The sequence below is a fragment of the Cebus imitator genome, unplaced genomic scaffold, assembly GCF_001604975.1.
Source record: "Cebus imitator isolate Cc_AM_T3 unplaced genomic scaffold, Cebus_imitator-1.0 Scaffold119, whole genome shotgun sequence".
NCBI classification, from domain to species: Eukaryota; Metazoa; Chordata; class Mammalia; order Primates; family Cebidae; genus Cebus; species Cebus imitator.
In genome coordinates, this window is record NW_016107434.1 from 2,798,976 (window position 1) to 2,813,931 (window position 14,956).

General features: G+C 43.8%; 1 protein-coding gene across 1 annotated transcript; it reads left to right on the top strand.

Annotated features, from left to right (window-relative positions):
• Positions 1-644: 644 nt before the first annotated feature.
• Positions 645-6,151, top strand: ACTC1 (actin alpha cardiac muscle 1). Its single transcript, XM_017539528.2, has 7 exons — positions 645-906; positions 1,506-1,656; positions 2,760-3,084; positions 3,773-3,934; positions 4,063-4,254; positions 5,042-5,223; positions 5,826-6,151. The coding sequence occupies exons 2-7, from the start codon at positions 1,528-1,530 to the stop codon at positions 5,967-5,969; spliced, it is 1,134 nt and encodes a 377-aa protein (XP_017395017.1). The 5' UTR covers positions 645-906; positions 1,506-1,527; the 3' UTR covers positions 5,970-6,151.
• Positions 6,152-14,956: the final 8,805 nt, after the last annotated feature.

The following is a 14,956-nucleotide window of genomic DNA, read 5'->3' on the forward strand; positions in this document are numbered from 1 at the left end:
CACTTTAGCAGCAGGGGGTCCTTTTCTGGCTTGAAGACCAGAGTCTGAGTTTGAGCAAAACCCCCGCAGCATGGATGAGGACTACCCAATAATTAGGCTGGAGTAAACCTGGTCCTTTCTCCAGCAAGACTTGGCCAAGCTCTCACAGCAAACCTTTTCTGTCTCTTCCCCGGCCAGACCTGATCCATGCGTGATTTGGAATTCGGTGGCCTTGGTTAATCTGTTTTCTGACCTAGATGAGCCCAGCCCCACCTCTCTGAGTAAAGCTATCCAGGCTGGTGGGGACTAGACCAGAAGGGTGCCCTGTCCCGGTTGCCCCTTTTCCAGCCACTCAGATGTGCTGTTGTGGTGTCCTTTGTGCTCGTGGCAGCCCTGGAAGACGAGAAGCCGCTGTCGCTCCCCTGCTGCCCTAGCCCAGCTGTCAGGACCCCTCAGCAGAGGGCAGGGCGCCAAGCACCCCCCACTTGCATGTGGTTTATTGTCCCCCAGGTTGGCGGGGCTATGAGGACTGAATCCATAGCCCATCCACGGAGCACACCACCCCCAGAAACGGGGAGGGGTGGGCTGGCGTCACTTAGTCTTCCCCTGCCCCCTACCCTTCACCTCCTGCCCCTCCCCAGCTCCCTATTTGGCCATCCCCCTGGCTGCCCCCTCCCCTTCCTTACATGGTCTGGGGGCCCCACTGGCTGATCCTCTCCCCTGCCCTTGGCTCCAAGAATGGCCTCGGTAGTCCTAGCGGGTACGAAGGCGACCAAATAAGGCAAGGTGGCAGACCGGGCCCCCCACCCCTGCCCCCGGCTGCTCCAACTGACCCTGTCCATCAGCGTGCTATAAAGCGGCCCTCTTGGAGCCCGCCACCCAGCGCCCGCCGCCCTAGCCAAGCCGAGCCCACCCGCCCCGCGGACGGTGAGTCAGAGCCCGGCCCTGCGCGCTCCCTCCCCTCTCGGTCCGCAGGCCTTGCCAGACATCACCCCAACCCGGCTCCTGCCACTCTGCAACTGCTGTTTTTTCCCCCTACGCTTTTTGATTTGGTTCTAACTTGTTTCTCCTGGGCGTCGGTCCTCGGTCCTCGCAGGACCTAGCAGGGGCTCTAAGAAGGGGAATTCGGTGGCTCCCCAAGGGGCGTTTGTGTCCCTACTCTCGTGCGCTTTCCCCTCCATCTGGGGCAAAGGCAGGGCGGTATGGACAGGGCTGGAGATCGAGTTCCCAGTTTGTGAAAAGGATGAAAGAGCTGGGGAGGACTAAGGAGCTGGGTTTCCTGGGTCCTCCTTGTACCTGGTGCCCTAGGTGAGACTCCTGGCCAGAGAGCCTGGGTGGATTCCCCCCTCCCGTCTCCTCCGCGGCTTCTCTCCCTTTTGTGACTTGAAGGGAAGGGAGGTGGCAGGAATCTCCCCTGCCCACGCCCCTATCCAGTCCCCACATCTCCGCTCTGATCTGTCCGCTTCTCTGGGTCCGGAGAAGGCCAGCTGCACAACGTGGCCCACCCTCCCCTCCTCAACCTGCAGAACCCCCTGAAGCTGTGCCAAGATGTGTGACGACGAGGAGACCACCGCCCTGGTGTGCGACAATGGCTCTGGGCTGGTGAAGGCCGGCTTTGCGGGCGATGACGCTCCCCGCGCGGTCTTCCCATCCATCGTGGGCCGCCCGCGGCACCAGGTAAACTTCCTGCCAAGCCCCTGGTCCTACTCGACACCCCTTCCTGCCACCTCCTCTGTCCAACCATCTAGAAAATGGCTCTCACTTGACCCACTTGTGGTGTGAACTCTTTAGGTCAAATTAAGAAAAGGCTGATTCACTTCAAATCCAAGCCAAGGCAAGCAATACCCCAGCAAACCTCAACATACTGAGAAAGGCACACCTGAGTGGCAGGCCTCTCAAAGGGTCCCACTCACTGGTGTGAACGCCACCAGCTTTTTTCCATTTGCGGCCTTTTGGACTTTTAGTCCTTAGGGTCTTCTCTGCCTTATACACTTCACTTTCTTCCTTGTCTTCCCTTTTCAGTCCTGTGTAAATTTCTAACAATATAACCTCTCCCAACCAATCACATTCCTCTCTCGTGTTCACAGCCAGTTTACAGGGCTCCCCAAAGGTGAAATCTATCTCCTTCCTGGCTGTGGCATTTTTAGAAGCCAGGCGTGACAGAGGCAGCAAGTGCCATGGTGATAGTGACATGCCACCTCGTTTATTAAAAGAAATGCCATGCTCTCTGGATTTGTCACATGCCTGGCCAGGCAGGCTGCCAAGGACGAGACCTTAGTCCTTGGAGCTGGTGAATGACTCCAGGACAGCTCTGGACAGGCTCAGTTTCACTGTTGGAGTGAAGATGGCATATCAGCCCATCATTATGTGTTCACTTGAATGTCAAAATCTTTTCTTAGGAGAAATACAATGTGTCATTAATTCATTCCAAAATGCAGTCATCTATATTCCAGTTGACATGGGTGATGAGCTTAATAATTTAATGAAGGCATATGATATTTTTAAGGTGAGGTGATGCTCTGCTTCTTCAGTGAAATAGCTTCATTCTCTCCTGAGTTATATTCTCAACAATAGAATTATACATCTTTGAGGGAGTGGTGGGAAGGTCGAAGACTGATTTTTAAATAATTCTTCTAAATTGGGATAAAATTCTATTGCTTATTATTTCTGGTATTTAAATATGTTCCTTGAATTGGGCAGTTAGATATAAATGGACAAGACACTGATTATATTCCTGACATGGTGGGAGCATGATTTTCTCATTTTTTTTCTTCTCATAGGGAGTTATGGTTGGTATGGGTCAGAAGGACTCCTATGTAGGTGATGAAGCCCAGAGCAAGCGAGGCATCCTGACCCTGAAGTACCCCATCGAGCACGGTATCATCACCAACTGGGATGATATGGAGAAGATCTGGCACCACACCTTCTACAACGAGCTCCGTGTGGCTCCTGAGGAGCACCCCACCCTGCTCACAGAGGCCCCACTGAACCCCAAGGCCAACCGGGAAAAGATGACCCAGATCATGTTTGAGACCTTCAATGTCCCTGCCATGTACGTGGCCATCCAGGCAGTGCTATCCCTGTATGCTTCTGGCCGTACCACAGGTACGCTTGGGCTCTGGGGACAGTTACTGATTAATCATATTCCTAAGTCACCGACCTTGCTGTGAAATCAGATCCCCCAGATTGAAAAAAGGATAATCCCTTTTCTCTCTTTCCTCCCGTTCCCTAGCAAGGTCTCCGTGCTAAAAGTGAGGTGACAATAGTGCCCTGAGGTTAGTTTCAGAGCACACTTATTGTTGGAGATGATAAACTGTGGAGTTAGGTCCTTCCCTTATTTAAAGCTCAGAACAATGTAGCAACTTGGAGTGCAGCAGTCACTGGGATGTGAATAAACCATCATATCACTTGGGTAAGCATCCTCAGGGAGAATACATTCCCTACAGGGTCTGAGTCAAAAGAGGGGAACGTGTAAGTCCAGTAAAAGCAGAGAAAAACACACTTGGGTGTTTATATAATGTGCTCAGGGGTGATAAGAAGGATGGTCATATGAAAGTGTCCTCGGGAATTTTTTTATCTACTATAATAGTTGAAAGGATGAGCTGCAGTTTGCTTTAGATTTAGTGTGCACCATGCTCATTTTTATTCTTTGTGTGTAAGGGATCTAATTTTATCTGGATCAATGCCCATTGCTAGCATCTCTCAACCCAGATTGGAAGCAGGCTTTGCCATGGCTAAAGCAGTGGTGTTGTCCTCAGGACTTTACCTTGTTCTTGTCTGCTTCCCCTGACAGGCATTGTTCTGGACTCTGGGGATGGTGTAACTCACAATGTCCCCATCTATGAAGGCTACGCTTTGCCCCATGCCATCATGCGTCTGGATCTGGCTGGTCGGGACCTCACTGACTACCTCATGAAGATCCTCACTGAGCGTGGCTACTCCTTTGTCACCACTGGTGGGTGTGGGTGTGTCTCATCTGCCACAGTGTGGGTCTACTTCCTTCCTCCCTCACTGAATCTACCTACCTCCCTATAATGGACTTCTTGCTTCAGAGCTTGACTGTGATACCCTTTATTTCTGCAGCGGAACGTGAAATTGTCCGTGACATTAAAGAGAAGCTGTGCTATGTTGCCCTGGATTTTGAGAATGAGATGGCCACAGCTGCCTCTTCCTCCTCTCTGGAGAAGAGCTATGAACTGCCTGATGGCCAAGTCATCACTATTGGCAACGAGCGCTTCCGCTGTCCTGAGACGCTCTTCCAGCCCTCCTTCATTGGTGAGCTGTAGGGTCTGGTGCAGAGGCACGATTTTCCCTGGAAATCTTAGGCTTCCCAGAGTAAAATCTAGAAGGCTCAAGAAGCCCTTGAGTTAAAAGAAGTCGTAGTTTGGACTCCCACACAGCTCAACCTCAAGTCCTGATGGCTCATTAGAGGGAAAGTCTATGTTCTGCTCTAGTGATATAATAAAGGATGACACACTGAGTTCATCTCAAAATAAAGGATGGCACACAGTAGCAGCTGAGTATCACCTATCTGCAGAAAAAGAGCTATTTCATGGGTGCTGACTTCTTCCAGTAAGTTTCGTTACCAAGTAGCTGGCTTTTCCAAGTTACTCATCATTGAATGCAATAACATTCCTACTCATACTAATAACTGGACACTTACATGTCAACATGTATCCTTCCTAAGCAATGCTTTCCACGAGGAACTTTGTCAGCATCTGATTTTAGTCCATAAACAAAAACTGCATTTATTTTAGTTTAAACGTGTATCTTGTCCTTTTCCAATACATCTTCGTACATCTGATAGTTACAGGAGGTGTTTACTCGAAACAGGTGCTAAGCACAGTTGCTCCTTTCTTGGCATTCTATTGTGGATTAACTGTCAGGCACCCGTTCCACCCTGCAGTGTGTCTTATAGGGGAGCATATGTTTCAGAGACAAATGGTGACAGCTCACTCACCCTAAGAAATCCTGTTCTTTCCCCTCTACCTTGACCTGAATGCACTGTGATTTTTTTTTTTTTTTTTGCGTGTGTGTGTGTGCGCGCGTGACTTGTTCCTAGGTATGGAATCTGCTGGCATCCATGAAACAACTTACAATAGCATTATGAAGTGTGACATTGATATCCGCAAGGATCTGTATGCCAACAATGTCTTATCTGGAGGCACCACTATGTACCCTGGCATTGCGGATCGTATGCAGAAGGAAATCACTGCCCTGGCTCCTAGCACCATGAAGATTAAGGTAAATAACTTTCATGAATGGGAAATCCAAGGCAGAAGTTGGTATTCTAAGCAGAGCTACATTCCTAATTCCTTTTCCCTTCATACTCAGTTTCCTGTCTCCTACCAACTTTACCTGTTAGCTTTTCTAGCACTTTGTCTGATTTTCTTAGCACTTTTCCCAAGATAGGTAACTTTTAAAACACTTTTAGGCAGTGAATAAAAATAAATTTTTACAAAAAAAAAAAAAAAAAAAAAAAAAAAAAAAATAAAAAATAAAAAAAAAAAAAAAAAAAGACACACACGCAACAAAATCTTCTAATACATTTTAAAAGCCCCCAACTTTTGGGCTGGCCTTCACTATACATTTAGCTTGTTGCTAAATTATACTCTAGATAAGTGGAGAAATTCCATTTAATATTAAAATATATCTTTAATAACAGAAATGATAAAATAGAGGTGAGTTCATATAACTTGATTGGGTACATTATTTTGTGGTATGACATATCCCACATTATAGCTAATTAATATCTAATATTTTTTCCTGTGAATCCTCCCAACGTGTTATTTCTCCCTTGCTTGGAACTTCAGAGTTCACAGGAAGTTTTCGTTTGCTTTCTGCAGATTATTGCTCCCCCTGAGCGTAAATACTCTGTCTGGATTGGGGGCTCCATCCTGGCCTCTCTGTCCACCTTCCAGCAGATGTGGATTAGCAAGCAAGAGTATGATGAGGCAGGCCCATCCATTGTCCACCGCAAATGCTTCTAAGGTGCTTTCTTTCTTCATCTACCTTCCAGTCAGGATGATGGTATTATGCTTCTTGAAGTCTTCCAAACCACCTTCCCTCATCTCTCATCAATCATTGTACAGTTTGTTTACACACGTGCAATTTGTTTGTGCTTCTAATATTTATTGCTTTATAAATAAACCAGACCAGGATTTGCAACCTATAAAAGCCTCTCATCTGTTTTTGGGGTAGGCATGGGGTGGAGCAGGTGTTAGCTTTGACATCCTGAGCGTTGTCAGAGTTCAGAACCACAAAGTTCATCCAGATGAATTAATGTGACAAATGCTAACTTTTGATTTTGTATTTTGGGACAGAATCATGAATATATTTCATATCTGAAAAGTGGATTAAGGCTTAGTTCCATATAAGTAAGAAGTAGAATTGGATAAGACAATTCTCTAGAATTAGTTGCTGCAGATGACACTGAAACTTGTTGTTTTAACATATGTTCCAGTTGCTTTTGTAAACTTGCAGAAAATATACCTATGTTGGTAATGAGAAAGTCAAAGACAATTTTAAATAAATGGGCTTAACTTCTTAATTCCTTGAACTCTCAGTTGTCTTTCTGAGGGCTATGAACGAAACATGAACGTTGGCTGACAGTTGGACCAGCCATGCCCCAATGCAAATACCCTCTCCTCTAAACATATCAAGACCATTGTGTGTGTGCAAAACAAATGTGAGGAAGCAGAAGCCAAACGCTCTGCCTGATCAGTGACTAACTTGTGAGACAGAAGCCTTCAATCTCTTCATTTCTTTGAAATCTTGAGATCTTGGGTTGAGTGAACCTAAGAGGTCCTGAGGGAACAAGGGGAGGCCAAAACCACAGTATTTGCTTTGCTCCACGCAGAACTCATGCAAAGTATGGTGGGAAGGCTGCTAGGGGCAGCACCAAAAAGAATTGAATGTGTTCCATCCTTAAGGAGTTCATACACCTACACATAATCCTTCAGTGCATGTGCATCTGGAGGCTTTAAGGAGATGTATGTGGGTCTGGGTCTTGAAGAATGGTTGGGAATTAGGGAGATGAAGATAGCAGAGAAAACATCTCAGCAGAAGGAAGTGTGGATACAAAACATGGGGCAGGCTGGGAGGTGCTGATGAATTTTAGAAAATCCAATGGGAAAGGTAGATTTCAGCAAGATTGCAGAAGCCTTACAGATTTTTATATTCAAATTAATTGCCAGTGAACTGTTAGTATTCACACAAGTGTTTGAATGCACTTAATTGAACTTTATTGATAAGGATTCAAGACACAGAGATTAAGCAACTGGTGCAATGCTATAAACCTTATTTGTGGAATATGCAAGATGGGAACCCAGATTTTCTGACATCTGCTCTGATGGTACCTCTAAAATAGACTATAAATAAAGTTAGAAAGATTATCAAGGATAACCCCATTCTATCACATGCCTTTTGAGAATTTGGGTTCAATATTTGGAATACTCTGGACACATCAGACAACTTTAATAAGTTGTAATCAATTGTCTCTGTCATTCAAGGTCATGCGTGTGTCTTTCTGCCCATTCATACCAAAAATATCTTTAGATCCCTGACTCTGGGTCAGGCATAGTATTAAGGGCAGGGGACAGAAAGATGGATGAGGGTACATTTTCTGTGATTAAAAAGCTCAGAGTTTATTAGAGTTCTGTATCTAGCATATTCAAATGGAAGGCCTTCTTTGCAATAAAGGCTAAATAATACATCAATTTGGTGGCATTTTCTTCAGATAAGGAGGTATAAAAATTATTGTAGATCCTCCCCTCCCCTTGCCACCCCATTGTATCCTATAGTACAGATGAATTGGTTTCAAAGTCATGCACTGGAAGGTATTATTTCACTAGTTTTTGCGTCTCTTTCTTCTCATCTGTACAATTGAGTGCATAAATATTATGAATTTTATCCTGGGAGCACAGTATTAATTCTTTAATTGTAGATGATTGGCTGGGGTATCACCTTGGGTTCTTTCCATTTGTGATTAGAAATGGAGTGGATATTTTTATTTCTATGTAAAAGTAGAAGCTTTAAGAATCAGCTTCTGATATTTGTATCAGAAGAGGTAAGCACGCAGATTCTTGCTGAATTCTGAGGTCTTCTCATCTCTGTTTGATGATAGGGTATAAAATATTAGAACAACTGAATCTTACAAATTGTGCTTAAGGAAGGTATTGGGGCAAAACCGCTTAAGGCAATCTTTATATGTATAAAATAATCGAGATGTTGATAGTGCCTATGTCTTCGGTTAAAGTGCAATATACAAAGAACTATATAGAGTATATTTCTTAATTTATAATAAAGTATTGTTTGTAGATTCGAATACCCCCAAACACTATTTCTTCCTTTATTTTGACTAAACAATGGCCATTATGTAGATGTGCTTAAATATTTAAGGGAGTACAGTGGAGAGAAAAGAAAAATTACTGAAGAAAATGAAATCTTTAGAGGGGTAGGGCTGACTCACTGTATCCGGAGCCTAGAACAATGTGACTGGGTCTTCACCTTTTTTTCCAGTTCTCCCATATAATTTATTACAGTCTGAATTGTGTTCCATCAAAACTCACATGAAGCCCTAACTCCCAATGTGACTGTATTTGCAGACAAGACCTTTCAGTAAGTAATTAAGGTTAAATAAAGTCGTAAGGGCGGGGCCCTTATCCAACAGGACTAGTGTTCTTATAAGAGGGAGAAGAGACAGCAGGAGTGCAAGCGCAGAGGAAGAGCCATGTGAGGGCAGGGCCAGGAGGTGACCCATTTGTAAGCTGAGGAAAGAAGACTGCTGACACCTTGATCTTAGACATCCAGCCTCCAGAGCTGTGAGAAGTAAATGTCTGTTGTTTAAGCCACTGATGTGGTTTGGCTGTGTCCTCACCCAAATCTCATCTTGAATTGTAGTTCGTATAATCCCCACATGTCATGGAGGGACCCAGTGGGAGGTAATTGGATCATGGAGGCAGTCACCCTCATGCTGTTCTCATGATAAGTGAGTGAGTTCTCATGAGATCTGATGATTTCTTTAAGGAGATTTCTCCACTTTTGCTCTGCACTTCTCCTTCCTGCCACTGTGTGGAGAAAGATGTGTTTGCTTCCACTTCCACCATGATTGCAAGTTTCCTGAGGCCTCCCCAGCCATGCTGAACTGTGAATCAATTAAACCTCTTTCCTTTATAAATTGCCCAGTCTCAGGTATGTCTTCATTAGCAGCATGAAAACAGACTAATACAGCCACCCAGTCTATGGTATTGTTATGGCAGCCTTGGCAGCCTAATATAGGATTTCTCCACATGTTGGACATGATGGTCCCAGGCTCCTGACCTAACAACTTAGCAGCCTCTGAGACGAAAGGATGCCTTCCCATATAGTACTGGCAGAAGTCCCAGGAAAGTGTCTGAGCCTGGTCAGGCTTAGGAACCGAGTCATACCATTCTTATCATAGAGACTGACCAATACTCTTTAGCAGGGAGGGATGATACCTCTTCCTCTAAAGGAAGAGGACAAAATGGTGCAAACATTACACCCAATGAGCTAGAGGAGGAGGCTTGTAGGGGAGGGACCGAATATTGGATGGCTCCAAACTTCCAGCTTAGGAGTTTTTGATTTGACAGGTCCTGAGGAGGACTTGAGAAGAGCAATGACTTCATGCAGACAAAACTAGGAGGCAAGACTGAGAACCTTTGGATAATATATTCCAGGGTGGCCTAAGGACCCAGGAACCCAGTGATCTCTATATGATCTGACTATCTTGCTTTTTAAAAGGAAATAAAGTCATATTCATTTTATGGTTAACATGATATAAATGCTATAAATATATCCCAGTAACTAACAGGGAAAGAAAAAAGGTTAGGTCTTTTAGGCCTAAAACAGCAAAAGTTGTCTATGTTCACCTTAAGATCTTCCAGGCTCATTATATAAGAAATATCTCCTCCAGGCAGAGCTTCTCTGGCAGTTGCTATGGTAACCAAACTCATGGTAGGAAGACATCCAAAACTAAGCTCCTAGGGAGGTTGCAAAAGTACACCTCTGGTCACTGATGAACTTGATGGCAGAAGATGTTCTTTGAAGTTCATTCATTCGCCCTGGGTGCAATAGATGCAAGAAAGATTGGCTAGGAGGATAAAGAGCTTCAGTTCAACTATATTTCTCTGAGTTCCTGTGGTCCTGTGGTTCTGGGCCCCCTTCCCTCCCTGGTTGAGGCTAGAGGTGAACCTGCATCAGCTGAGAGTTACGTAGGAATGGCCTGCGTGTCCTGCAGCGTCATTGTCTGCTTATTTCCTGCATTGTTTCATTGTAACTTCTGTGGAAGTCAGGACTATCGAGGGGAGATGGAAAGAAAATGGCCCCAAAGGAAAGCTGAGTAAAGTGGAAATAAAAAGGGCTTAAATAGTAGATGAGACATAAACTCTAGAGTCAACTGTAAGCAAGGAATTGGGTCAACAGGGTAAGTGTTAACACAGGAAGATGACTTGGGGAACTTTGGAAATACTATAAGTGGCCTGGAGGCATCATGAAGGTGAGGGTCTGATAAAGCAGACATCACGTAAGAAATTCGAGAGTAAACTTGCCTTAGGCAAAATAGTGAAATTTTCCCAAGGCCTCTTGAACTCTAGGATGTACACTTTGGACCTTTTTTCCAGTGTCTTCCACCAAATGCCGGCCATCTGGGACATTCTCCCTACCACTCCAGTCATATAAACGGAAACTTCCCTGTTGTATTAGTCCATTCTCATATTGCTGTAAAGAAATACCTGAGACTGGGTAGTTTATAAAGAAAAGATGCTTGATTGGCTCATGGTTCTGCAGGCCGAACAAGAAGCATAGTAGCTTCTGCTTCTAAGGAGGCTTCAGGAAGCTCCCAGTCATGGCAGAAGGCAAAGAGGGAGTGAGGCATCTCACATGGTGGGAGCAGGAGTAAGGGGCAGGGAGGAGCCACACACTTTTAAACGGCCAGATCTCATGAGAACTCACTCACTAATATGAGGACAGCACCAAGGGGATTGTGTGAAACTATTTATGAGAAATCCACCTCCATGATTGAATCACCTCTCACCAGGCCCTCCAACATTAGGGGTTACAATTCAACATAAGATTTGGTGGGGACACAGATTCCAACCATGCCATCTGTCTTTTACCTGCATCCTTCAAAGAGCATACTGTGCCAATTAAGCAATCTGTTACCTAAACTATGTTCCCAAGAGATTGTTCAAACAGATCTCCCTGCCAGAAAACGCTAGCATAATTTAACAAAAGTTTTCCGCATATAGTTTCTTATTAGATTAAGTGAAAGGCTTGATGTAGCATGGGCTTTGGGTTAGAAAGATTTGAACTTTAATCCTAGTTTTGCCACTGATGAGTTGAGTGGCCTTTAAGTAAATTACTTAGCTTCTTCAGGAAAGAAGAAGCTCTTTCCTAAGAGGTGTGTTCAGGCACTCATGTTTTTTTCTCTGAACTGTAGCAGCTCCATGTTCTTAATTCTCTTGGCAACTTTTGGCCTTCTTTGCTTTCTCAACCCATCTTGGCCACCATCTGCTATGTGTCAGTTCCAGAGACCACAAACAACTAACAGCACAATTCCATTGTGTTATAATTTGTTTGATTTTAATATATAAAAGGGAGCTCCGTCATTGAAATATACTATAAGGATCCTAGTTTTTGAAAAGGAAACTGTAGGTTCGTAGGGATGGAGTATTCATCAGAAAGAACTCGATGAGTATTTGCTCTAAATATACATATTAATAGAAAAGATATAAAAAATAAAAAATATATATCCAAATTGTAAGAGAATTAAGCATGATACAAAGAGTTTAAAAATCTATTGCAGGGTCTAACTAAAATCATGTTCTCAGAGTTGTCATGAGAATGAAACAAAATATGTTTAATGCACTCAGCACCATTCCCAGTATGAGCTGAATTATTCAACTAAGTTTATCTTCCTTTCTTCCTCATTTTCTTCTTTTTGGCATGAACTTTGGAGGCTGGGGTGGGAGGTGATGGAGAGGGGCAGAGGTCGGCTATAGAAGTCCCTTTGTCCCTTCAAATCACATTGTTATAGTTTCTCTATATTGAGTTTCTCTTGAGAATAGGAAAAATGAATAGGAAAAATGAAGGACTAGAAAGCTCAGAGAGAAAACCATTAAAGGGCATTTATAACAGGATGTGAAGGAAAGCAAAGAGAAATACAAAGTCTCTTTCTTGGAGACCTGGAAGACAAATTACAGAGTTGCGGTGTGGGCAGGAGGAGCAGCAGCTATGTGTGTGCATGTGAGTGTGTGTTCCCACACATAATACAGGTGAGAACAATCGACAGAGGGTTGGGCTGATAGCCCTGTGAAGAGGATTTGCCGTCTGTTCTTCTGTGCTCTTCAACTCCCACTATTCTCCCCATCCCCTTCTCAGCCACATTCAAGAGCCTGGCCTTTCTTCACTTCCCTTTCTATCTATGGATTCAGCATAGACGGACAAGTAGATTTACTATTGTCTAAGCAAGTTGACAGGAGAGAATTTGCTTCCACAAGCTGAGACTTCCAACTAACTCCTTTTCCTGCCAGCTGGATCTGTACAGGAGCAAGCACTTAAGGAGAAACACTGTCCCCACTCCACTCCCTGGCTTTGTGCCATGCTTCTGCCTCATGGGATTTCTTTTGTGTTTTTAGGGATTTGCGTTTCATGTTCTTTGGCTCTAGGTTCTGGTTAATGCTCTTAGTCTCAAGGAACAGAATTCTCCTCAAACAAGGAAGTTAAGTCAGCAAGGGAGTTTATTAAAGAGATATAGAGGAACTCCTAAAATCTGAGGATATAGAGTTGGACCTCATAGGAACTGGGAATTTAGAACTGCAAAAGCATCAGGAGCAGCAGGCATTCTGCATTCTCTATCCCTTCAGATTCCCCTTATAAATGAACTGTACCTACCTCTCCCACACAGACATGCTTACCTAACCCCTTCTGAAGGAATGGCCCTAGGCCGACAAGTTTGTTTCGTGCATTGCCCCAGGACTAATGGAACCAGAGGGGAATATGTCTGACATGAGGACTTGTATATTTAAGGACCAGCAACCAATCGGACATTTTTTTCTCTCTCTCTTTAGCTGGAACTAAGAAGAAGCACAGGTGGTGCTGTTAGTTGTTTGTGGTCTCTGGAACTGACACATAGCAGATGGTGGCCAAGATGGGTTGAGAAAGCAAAGAAGGCCAAAAGTTGCCAAGAGAAATAACAACATGGAGCTGCTACAGTTCAGGGCAAAAAACATGAGTGCCTGAACACACCTCTTAGGTAAGGGTTGCATGTGTGTGTGTGTGTGTGTGAGAGAGTGAGGTAGTTCCTGTGCTATGCAGGCACTTTGGTGGAACACCACCCACATATATATTATATCTTTGTTTTCCTTTAACTTTAGGAAGTATTAGAAACATATTCAAACTAAAGTTTGAATTGAGTACAGCCTATGTGATCACACCTACTGGAGGATCTGCATTACACATCAAATGAATGAAATGACTACAGTAGGATTTTAGACATCTTTAAACAAGCGGGAAGGATTAGGGTACAGTGGGTAAGGGCTGTCATCTAAGAGACCACCAGGATGGCTACATAGTTGAAAGGAGAGCTTTACTGTTGATATCAGTTAGCAAACCAGGAGGAGATAGTCTCCAGTGTGGACAAAAGATACTCTTTCTTCGAGAAAGGAAAGGGCAGGTTGGGTTTTATGACTCGCACAGTCCATATTACTCAACCATGTCATGCATATTTAGCAGGTATGGGGGAGGCTATCTATATTTATGAGGGAGAAAAGATATGCACAATGGGTAAACACATATGTAACATACATCCTATGTTCACTTTGGGGCAGTGGTGAGTGCTCAGCATATGTGGTATGAGAAGACAGACCAACATCCATGCTTTCTCTATGACTGATGTTTCCAAAAGTGAATACATGAGCATATGAGAAATTTGGAGTCTACATTTCAGAGATACAGAAGCAAATCTTGGGATAAAGAATGAAGAAAATGTCTAAATGATAGAGTTAAAATATTAAGTTAGACTTACTGAGAAGTAGAATAAGATTTTAGAAATCCTGTCTACACCCTGTGATCTGAGATGTCCTCTTATCCACTAAGACAAACCCTCAGGTCAAGGAAACAAAAGTTACTTATGGTGGAGGGTTCAGGGCTCAGCTGGCCTAACTCCCTAAATTCCTACAGCTTGCTCGACTCCCTAATAATAAGAGCTATCAGACCCCTCCTAACTCTGATTTACAACCCAGATTACTATGAGTCTGATTGGGCAGAGGACCAGCCTTATAAACATTCTCTTCAACTGCAGACCATAAGCCAGCTTCAGCCAGCATATAAAGGCTATGTGCAAACTGTCTTTGTGTCCTACAGTTCACCTTTTGGTGTAAATAGCCAAATTTCGCCTCATTTTAATGCTAAAACCCTGCCTGTTAATAAGTTCAGTGATTATGCAGCACCCAGCACAATTGACTCTCTCCATTCTGTTTTGCGCTGGTGTCTTGGGGCCTAGTGCAGAAATTCAGCCCAAAACAACGCTTCCCATAAATTTTATTTAATACTTCTTACAACAGAGAATCTTACTTGCACAGAAAAGACTTCTCAAGATACCTTATCTGAGTTGGACTCATACCTCAACCCCACCCCACTATGTTATCCGGGTTTGTCTCCGTCATAGCAAATGTCACATAATTTTCTGTTTTAACTCAACTTTATTGAGGCATAACTTATATACAATGTGTCCATTATAGTATGCAATTCAAAGAGTTTTGGAAAATATATATAACTTCCATCCCAATCAAAATATAGTACATTCTAAATCACCCCCCATATTTCCTCCCGATCCTCCAAATTCAATCTTCTGTACGTTAACCCCAGGCAATCCTCTGTCACTGTAGATTAGTCTCGTCTGCTCTGGCAGTTCCTATTAACCATAATTTAAGCTATTTCTTTGCTTCTCTATTTTGTT